Source organism: Rhinichthys klamathensis, unplaced genomic scaffold, assembly GCF_029890125.1.
Source record: "Rhinichthys klamathensis goyatoka isolate OS25496 unplaced genomic scaffold, OSU_Roscu_1.1 h1tg000407l_1, whole genome shotgun sequence".
Lineage (NCBI taxonomy): Eukaryota > Metazoa > Chordata > Actinopteri > Cypriniformes > Leuciscidae > Rhinichthys > Rhinichthys klamathensis.
Genome location: NW_026606908.1, coordinates 760,656 through 770,822, shown reverse-complemented (window position 1 = coordinate 770,822; position 10,167 = coordinate 760,656). Strand labels below are relative to the sequence as shown.

The 10,167-nt window shown below is 36.8% G+C and overlaps 1 protein-coding gene across 6 annotated transcripts in view; it reads left to right on the top strand.

The window, feature by feature from the left end:
* Positions 1–1,744: 1,744 nt before the first annotated feature.
* clcn1b (chloride channel, voltage-sensitive 1b) overlaps positions 1,745–10,167 on the top strand; it is a 31,593-nt gene continuing 23,170 nt past the window's right edge. For 4 of the 6 annotated variants that reach the window (XM_056234841.1, XM_056234839.1, XM_056234842.1 and 1 more), the window contains exon 1: positions 7,137–7,217. In XM_056234841.1, the coding sequence (XP_056090816.1) occupies positions 7,161–7,217 (57 nt within the window). In that variant the 5' untranslated portion in view covers positions 7,137–7,160. Of the gene's footprint in view, positions 1,901–7,136; positions 7,218–10,167 lie in introns of those variants that run through there. The other 2 variants (XM_056234845.1, XM_056234844.1) reach the window with 1 other exon arrangement.

The window sequence follows — 10,167 nt, the reverse complement described above, 5'->3', positions numbered from 1 at the left end:
TTAACATGCAAATGTGTCCTTAAATATTCAATATATATATAATAAATATTTTATGTCTAAAGGGTTTGGCTGAAATAAAAGTTTGGGAACCCCTGCCCTAGGGAAATGTCTGTAAAGCTTTCGGTCTCTAGAAGCCATGCAGAATGGCGAGGGACTTGGCAGAGAGTTGACATTCATCAGCCTGTTAATCAGAGTCGTGGTTGAATCACACCAAGAGTGTGTTGTATTTTAAGTCTGTGCGGGGCTTCCGAGTTTCCTCGCTGTTGAATTAAATGCTGTTGAATTGAGTCACGTTGCCTCCCTCTACCGCCTTCCAAAACGCATACTCACTCATCGTGTTACACGGGTGCCCCTGAGAGGGTGGTGTCCTGTCAAAAAAACACCCGTGCTCGCCAGAAGGAGCGAAAACAAGAAGAGGTAGAAGCAAAACGGAAATCCAGTTGGGAGGGGTTCAGGCCGGAAGATGAATGGGGAGGCATGTTGCTGCTAGTAACGGCTGAGAGCGGGGATGGCGCTAATGTGAGATGGGGTGTGCGATTAGCTGTGTGCCGCGGCTAAGAAAAGACAAGCAGATCTGGACTTGCATGATTATCTATTTAACACAACTACGCTTATTTGCACTCATCTGTTTCGTTCGCTCTCTTCACCAGCTCTCTGTTTGAGTCTTTTTTTTCTCGCTGATGTTACTCATTCACCCATCCATCTTTATAGTGATTTTTATCCGTTTATCCTCTTGCCGTCTTTGATCGATCCTCCTTAATCTATTTCCTATATGTGTTTATTCTAGGGTTTGGATTATATGTTTCCTATTGATTACAGAATGTGTTTGTGTAGATAGAATTGGTTCCCTAACAAGAATTTAATATGGTCAAATACCAGAGTTGCGAGTTATTAACATTGTGAAAAAAAAATTCCCTAGGATTTTTAGGTTTTCCAAGACTGCAAAACCTGGAAATATCAGGGAATTTCAAAAGTGTGGTTTACAGCACTTGAAAAGTAACAAAAAATGTATAAAATCTATTAATAAAATCATTGAAACTTTAAAAAGCTTTCTGTCATTCAGATAATTGTATATACAGTTATCCAAAGCAAAACATTAATCCATTTTTAGTGCATTTTAAGAATACATTTTAGGTTTAGGTTTCCCATGGTTTTGGAAATATCGAGGAATTTATAATTAAATTAATACAATCTTAAAAGGTCACAGAAAAGTCATGTAAATTACCATATTGTTTCTCCTAATCCGTTCTGTTTTAAAAAGAAAAAATATTAAAACTTCATGGAAATTTCAGACTGATTTCAAATAATGCTCGACTCTGAAGTTTTTTGAAGTGATTGCAATCTCTAAAACATTTTCTTTTTAAAATCCTCCTTATCCCGTACTCTAGAATGGGAAAAGTTATGGAAACTCATAGCTCAAAATGATTGAGATTACTGACTTTGTGTTACTAGTTTCCCTGATTGCAGTTCTAGCTTATACCAAATTTACTGATACCAAGTATTGGATAGAAACTATGGTTACCACCATAAAGTTTTGTAAGTTTGTTTGTGATGTGTTGTTGGTGTAGTGTTTTACAGGTAGGCCGACTCTCTGACCGTTTGTGGATGGTGTGCGTTAGTGTTCCAGTGTATCTAATTGAAGAATCACACGTCTCAGCATTTTTCTTGCATGTGTGTGTTGCGGGTACTGTAACATAAGAGTGAGACAGCGTGTGTATCTCGCGCTTTGAGTGGGGTGGTGTGTGTAACTGAATAAACGGGTAAGAGTCGGTGAGTGTATGTGTTTCATATGCTGTAACACAGGACTGTGAGACTGTGTGTTTATTTTTGGCTCAGTGCGAGCGTGTCGATGGCTGCCGATGCGTCGCAAAGGAAAGCTCTGAGATACCAGCAAACCCTGGTCAGTCACTGTCTTTCTGTGCCTCTTTCTCTCTCCCGTTGTTTTGTTGCTTTGCGCCGAGGCGTTTCGCTGTCTTGCTGTTGGTGGGTGGCTTGCTGAGGTTTGTCGTGGTCAGTCGGGTCTGTTCTAACCTAGAAACGCTTGTCTGCCCAAAATACGACTCTTTAAATAATGGGTCTCAAAGTCTTTCACTTCACTAGCCTCGGCTTTAATTGATTTTCCATTCTATTCTTAGTGGCGACACACATGGAGCTCACTGGGCTGTTCTAGCACAACTCATGAATAGGTATGAGAATTGTCGTAACCTGTGTCAACACCCTGCTGATTAAAGGCAATCTGTCTCGTAAACTTCCATTAGTGTCAATACTGTGGATTTGTGCTTCCTTGTCAGATGTTTATTGGCAGAGAACCATGCTTGTGTGTTCTACTTTCCACCTTTTTGCTTTTTTAATGCTCCTCTGTCATTTTATGATTGCTTTACGCAGCTTCCAGTTGGAACATTTTCTGTCCAAAATCTGTTTACTGGATCTCTGCCGGTCATTCGGGGTGTAGAAGGTCTCATGTTTCTAAAGATTCTGTAAAATATCTCGAATGCCCCTGAGGATTCGTAGAATTGCTTAACTAAGCAGATGTGTGGACCAAACCTCGTGATTTGTGCATATTCGTGCTAACCTACGCAGTACATCTCTGCTACTATATGCTAGCAGAAACCTGAGCATGCAGGTTAAATATACGCCTTGCCCTCTCTGTTGGGCTGCTCTCGGTGGCTGCTATACGGCCAAGAGGAACGTATGGTCAGCTGGTCAGGTGCATTAAGCTATTTGTTAGAGTTTGGTTCCATTGGACAGCTTATTAGGAAGGCCTAAAGATTGTATTAAAGTAAAAGGAAATCGATTGAACTCGCAAGGTCAAGTGTCAAAAGCAAGCGCGAGAGAATAGTCGTAAATGTGGTGTGTGAGAAAGCGAGACGAGGGGGGCGAAAGAGCGTCAATTCTTTAGCTGTCAGTTTTGCACTGTAACAAGTCATTAAGTTCCCACACACAACCTCCCCTCAACCTTCCTTTTCTCCACCTGTCTTCCTCTCTTCTCTCATTCACGAGTTCCCACATCGATTTTCCTCTTCTGCTGCACAATATGGAAAGAACGCCAGAGCCGAGAGCTTTTTTTAACCTCTGTAAACTTTACGCATAAACGCATTACTGCCCCTGTCGTCCCATTTCTGTCCGTCTCGCGCACGCAGGAGATTCCTGTAGGGAAAATGATCCAGTCAGAGAAAAACTCGATCAGTAGCCCTATTCATAGGCTTTATGTGAATGTTTACCTCTGTATAATCAGATTTAATATGCTGTTACCATGTTGCTGCTGACAGAGTATTTTTTTCCTCCCAAGACATTACAAGTGTGTGTGCAGTCAGATTTTGCCAACTTGAAGGGATGATTCACGTATAAAATAATATCCTGTTATCATTTACTCACCCTCATGCCATTCCCAGAACTGTATGACTTTCTTTCTCATGCAGATATTTTGAAGAATGTTGGTAACCAAACACTGTATAGACAAAAAAAAGAAAAGACACGATTTGCTTTATATGATTAACAGATTGAATTTAGGATTTTATTCACATATAAACATTCAACACACACATAATTTGTGTGGGGGGGTAACTATCCCTTTAGTTAGGGAATGAAGGGATAGTTCACCCAAAATTAAAATTCTATCGTTCTGTACATCCAAACCTTTGTGGCTTTCTTCTGTGGAACAGAAAAGACATTGGGATCCCACTGACTTTCATTATATGGACAAAAACACTTTTCAAATGATCTTTTTATGTGCTCCACAGAAGAACATCACTCGTACGGGTTTTGAACAAAATGAGGGGTGTGTAAATGACAGATTTTTACATTTTGAGCAAACAATCCTTTTCATTTAATTTAATTCAGAACTACGCAGCCACTAAGGGAAAAATTGTGATGGGAAAAAAATATGAGATGGAAGGAAAAATGATTTGCTTTTGCGTTCACCTTTTGTGTTTGATATAAAGTGGGAGGAGCTATATTTCAAAACTACTGTTTTTCCCTGAGATACTGTGTTCGCTTGCAACAGTGTCACATTCTCTCTCAAAACATTTGTGTTCTCTCGCAAAACTATTGCGTTTCCCTGAGAAACTTTGCTTTGCTTGAGAAAGTACTGAAATATAGCTTTTCCTCCCACCTCATTTCCATCACAAAAGTAAACGCAAAAGTTTAGCGAGAGAACGCAAACGCATTGAAACAATTTTCCACCCATTTCATTTTTTTTCACCAAGGCCCTTTAGGGGATCCGTACCGAACACTTTCTATGAGGGTCAGGTTTAGAGTTGGAGGATGGAAAATATCATTTGCTTGGTGTAAAAGAAAGAAGTCAATGGAAAGTTTCCACTATGTTGGGAAAACCAATGCGTGTGAATGCTCTTAGATGATCGGTGTATTCGTTTACAGCAGTGTTTGCTCATACTAATGTTAACAGCACTACGTGTTGTTTTTAATGGTCCCAGTTAAGTGATTTCACTTCCAGGTCATACAGCTGCTGATGACCCTTCTTTAGCACAGAGGCCTCTGGGAGTCTGACTGCTGAATGACAGAAATGAACAGACTGAAAGTGAAATGGGGAGAGCGGAGGAGGTGTGCTGGAGATAAAAGGGTTGTTGTGTTTGAACTTTTACTTAGTTATTGGGCAGAAATGCAAATAATAATAATGTTTTGATGATGAATTAGCATATTCCTGAGGTTCTGAAAATTGCAGACTACAGAATTCTGCAATATCTAAATCCAAGCAAGTTTGTAAACCAACTGTTTTTCTTTGTGGAACTTTTTAATAACTTCATGTACTTATTGATAATTGCTGTGTGAAAATACGCATGTATAAAAGCTTCTCATTTAAATGTCTATCATCTAATGAATCTGTTCAGCATTACAAAGTCTTGCGTAGCCTGATTTTTGACCATCGACACAAAGTCTGGTCCACTCTTTTTGTGTGCTGTTTTAAGGGTGGGTAAATTGTTGATAAGCCGGTCTTAAAAAAACTTGCACAGCACTGTCTGCTTTACAAAAAACACAGAATAAATGTGTCTGAATACGTTACTTCATCATTTCTATTTGTCCAAGGTAATAAAATGGATTACCGAAAGCTGATTATTTTAAGGACAAATTAGAGCCCGACCATTCTTATTTATTAAATACAGGTAATTGGTTGATGAAACATTGATTAAAATTAAGATACAATTAATACAAAACGAAATTCACTTTGAAATGAAAGGTTTTGTGCTTTCTGTTTGATGTGTATGTGAAAGTTTCAAAGCATATTTTAGTGCCGGTTTCAGAGCGCTCACGTCCGTAGTGCTGAACTGTCGCGTCCGTAGCATTGTTTTTTCCTCATAAATGCGAACACGAAAAATAAAATAAAATGAATATTTTATGTAGCCTGTGGAGACTGAGAGCCAACCCTTCTTCATCCGGTGGGTAGTAGCCTACTTGTGATTTGCGCAGTGTAATTCACAGAATTGATTTCTCTGCTACCAGCCTCTGTCACGTATTGTGTGAGCTTGTGACTATTGCAAGCGCACAGCTGAGAAGTCCTGATTATATGGTCTGCTATATTTACTTCTTATTTATTAAATCCAGGCAATTGGTTGATGAAACATTGATTAAAATGCGTGGCGTGAGCGACAAATCTCCGACAGTAAACTGATTCTGCTTTGTCTAGAGTAAACAGCTGTTGCGACGCGAGCAATAACGGCCGCGTCCGGTGTAGACACCGTGTTAAAGCTCATTCTGCCTGATAACGCTACGTTACAACATCAAGCAATATTTCAATAATTGATATAATTATAACACTTTAAATAGGGCCATTTTGCATTAAGAGTAGCCTAGTGTCACGTTTAGTACATTTTGCTTACTAATTATTTAAAATAGTATAAAAGTACTGTACATATGTAATTAAAAATGTTTTCATTATGATATTATTAATTTTACTTTAGTAAAAAGATCTGAGTTCTTCCTCCACTGGTAGAGATTAGAGGAATTAAGACTAAAAATAGAAGATAATAAGGTTTTGTCAGTGACACTTTTTATATATTTATTGATACAAGTTATGACTAAATTAAAAGACAAAGTTGTTAGTGAAGATTATGTAACAGTATTTATAATATAATATAACATGCAATGCAAACTAGTTTGGTTACAGCTCAACTGTATAATTCTCATTCTATCATTCCCCCTGCCTCCATTACATATCTGTGTCACACAAGTGTTTGATCACCACATTTGAGGGATCATTGCAAAACGTGTTTATAAAATATATTTATTCTGTTTATAGCTACTGTGTAAAGTACCCATCAAAAGTTTGTACACACCAATAGGAAAGTGTCCAAACTTTTGACTGGTATACTGTATTATAATACACATAAATAATATTGCTATTGTATTATAATATACACATAAATAATATCGGCCGATATATCGGTATCAGGCTTTTTTTTACTCCCTAATATTGGTATCGGCATCGCCATATCGGTCGGGCTCTAGGACAAATCCTAATATGCACTTCTGTGCAGTGTTTTCTTCTAATATCTTTCTGATTCAATGCCAGTAACCTTGGCTGATAACCTGGCAAGTTTTAGTCATTATTTCTTAATCAAAAGCACTTATAATCTGAATCCAGTTCATGAATTTGTTTCCAGGTGAATTGGCGAATACTTTTGCACTCCTCGAAGTTGCTTTAATCTGAAATCGTCCGGTTAGATTCAAGTAGTCCATGTTAATGAAAGGAAAGTGCAGAGGTGAAAGGAAACGTTAGAGATGTCACTTTACGTCACAAAGCTGATGAGCAGCATAAAACCGCACACATCAATCAACACCATTAATGCAGGTTTAACTGAATTCAACTTAAGCACAGACGACAATGAATGAAATGATGCAGAAAACGCTTGCACGTCCAGATACCTGCAGGGGACTTCATCTGACCGCCAGACAGGATTAGGAAATCACAGCCCTGTGAATTAATAGCTGCTGACAGCCCACTGTCAACCACAAGTGCTCTGCATTATGGGTAGTGTGGTTTACTTATGTGTTAACCTACAGGACACCTCCTATAAGGCAGATACAGTTACTAATATTTGAATATTTTGTGAAGGTGAAAAGGAGAAGGAAAGGAGGAACCGAGGTACATAGCAGGCGAAAGAAAATGAAGATAGGAACCGACTGACAGAGAATAAAAGAGCAAGATGATAAGGGAGCCCATCAACACTTTTGAGACTGTTCTGAATTATGATCAGATTCTGGTGAGGTTAAACATTATTATATTTCTTCTTTTTTCTCAGCTTAAACATTTTGGTTACTACTTACCAAATACTGTACAGTGTTCCATTTCAAAATTTCTTAATGGAAACTTGGGATGAAGGTTAATCTATATTCTAGTAGTCTCACAGAATTTAATTCCTTTTTCTTTTCTTTTTTCTTGGTGGTTTCAGTTAAAATTACTGCTTAAACAAATAAATAAATAAAAACAGCAATAGGTATCAAAATATAAGTTAATTTGCTGTTAATTTGCTCATTATGTCAACTACTAATACCAAATTTAAATATATCAACATTCAACACTAATTATGTTAATATACCAATAATATGTGATATTATTAAGTTAAAATGTGTGTGCATAGGTGCCGATCCCGTGTGTGGCTGGAATGGCTGAACACCCACGGAAAGACACGAGATATTCTCCATTCATTTTAACCAATCAAAAAAATTGATTGCTAATCACCCTTATGAAAGCAAGAGTTCCCTAATTTGAGACTGTAATAATATCATATTGGCAAAAATGATTTGGCAAACGCTCCAGTTTGTATTTTTGCTTGTTCTTTGGAGATTGCAAATGTTTCTGTTTACAACGTGTTTTTGCAGCGGTGAGCAATGTAGCCAATCACAGACATGTTTGTTTATCTCTTGAATGCAATGGCCAATCAGAGGTGTTTATTTAGTCCGAATCCAGTTTTTTCCAGTGCCGATTTCCACACACTCGCAAATCCTTTCATTAACAAACGAAGTGTAGATACGATGTTAGTAAGAGATTTATTGTTCAGTGCAGACAACTTTATTGATCATAACGGAACTTTGTGAGATTAACTGAGATGAGTGACAGCTCTTTAGTGATTATTAAGGGATCGCTCTTTGCGTGCTTCCGAGTATTTTGCTGTATTTGGTTGGTAATGTATTTCCACTTGAAAGTTTCCAAATTTTCTTTTTTTTATATGTGATTGTAAAGGTCTGGTCTATGTGGAATGGTATTTGTAAGTGTGAATATCGAAAGACGAATGGATGAAGTGCGGGCTCCCTCCGGCAGAAACATAAATCTGTGACTATGTTAATTGTTATTTAGAGAAAGATATGAGTGTGTCTTGATCTCCTGATCAGTCTGTCAGTGAATGGGTCAGATTATATTATTATACTTACACACACGCTTATACACACACTGACCAGCATAACTGTGTTTTAATTAACTCTCAAAGTCACTATGTCCTTCAATGCTTACGTCTGTTAGCAACTTTCACTCTCTCTACTCAGTCTTCTTGTCTTTCTTACTCTCTCTTGATTTTTTTTTTTTGTGCCTCCTATATATTATATGGTCAAATTCAAATTGTTTTAAAGAATCATTTTATTAATTTCAGTTGTTTGGCGAAGACATCATCTGATCTGTGCGTTTCGTCAGGCCCAATGAGTTTTAGGCCACGGTTGTAAAGTTATGCCTTCACTGTGAAAATCGGTTAGAGGAATGAGGAAAACAGGTGTTGGAGAGAGAAAGAGAGCGAGGGAGAATATGTTGTCCTAAAGTAAATGTTTTTCTGTTCCGGAACAGTCTCTCTCACGCTGTCATCCTGTATCAGTGTACTGACTTTTTGGAAAATTGAAGAGTCAATGATAGAGTCAGCCTTGGGTCTTCTCTATATCTGACGCAAACTCTAGTATCTTATCACAGTAATGTAATAGATGAGAAAGGAATTAAAAGACAAAGTTTGTAAAATATTTTATTCAGTGTACTTCTTATTCTGTCAGGTTTTTTCACTCCGGGTTTTAGTTAAATCATCGGTTGCTCGTGTGTGTGTGTGTGTGTGTGTGTGTGCGTGTGCGCATGTTCAAGTGTAGTGTATAAATGCTGCTGGATAGTGTGAGATGCTCTGTGGAAGAATGTCAAATCTCTATACAGTATGTTCAAGACTGCAGCTACACAAGAGGTGGGTTTGCATTAGTCTCTGACTCTCTATAATAGATGCATTTGATAAAATTCTGCATTCTTGTTCACTTTGATTTATTTCATAACCCTTACTAATTAGGGTTAGACTTTATTGTAAGGGGACATAGTAACATTGTACTTTACTTAAATAAGTACTGAGTAATATTAATTATATACATGTACTTACATGAGTTGTGGTTAGGGTTTGGTTTCTGTTTTTACTAGAGTAAGTACATGTAGGAACGTGTAACTACTGTCACTTAAAAATAAAGTGTTACCCTAATTAGTATTACTTTCAGTATTTACTTATTAATTATTAAGATGACATTAACTTTAGTGAATATATTAATAATCATAATAGTTAAGATTATATATATGCTTACATATATTTGTAGACAATATTTGGCGAAAGCACAAATATACAGTATATTTGTAAATATTGTGTGTGTGTGTGTGTATATATATATATATACACACACACTTAACAGATCATTATTTAATGTACTTTCCTCATTATTTAATTATATCTTCATACCTTAGTTGCCATTAACATTTATTGTCTGATACTGATTACTGGTTTACTATATAATAATTGTTAATGAATTGATTATTTTGTTTAAATCGCAGTCAATTGTTAGTGAAAGTTACAAAATTGTTACATTTTGGATAACATTTTAAGTAATAAAGAACACTGTATTTTACATGTAACTTTATCTATCATGTCTTAATGATGAAATAATTGTTTCATTGACTGATAAAGCTATTGAGATTTTAAAAATAAGTTAAATCCCCCAAATATTTGTTGGCCATTCATAATGCCATTAATTTAATTCTAACATGCTTTTATTCATTTATATATTTATTTATCACATTTTACATATTGAACTAAATATATCAAATACAAATACACTGAATATCTTGAGTCGTACATTTATATTGAGCATTTCTTGTTTTTGAGTGTGCATGAGGAGGCTGAATCTGATCCCTTCAGTCTCGCACCATGT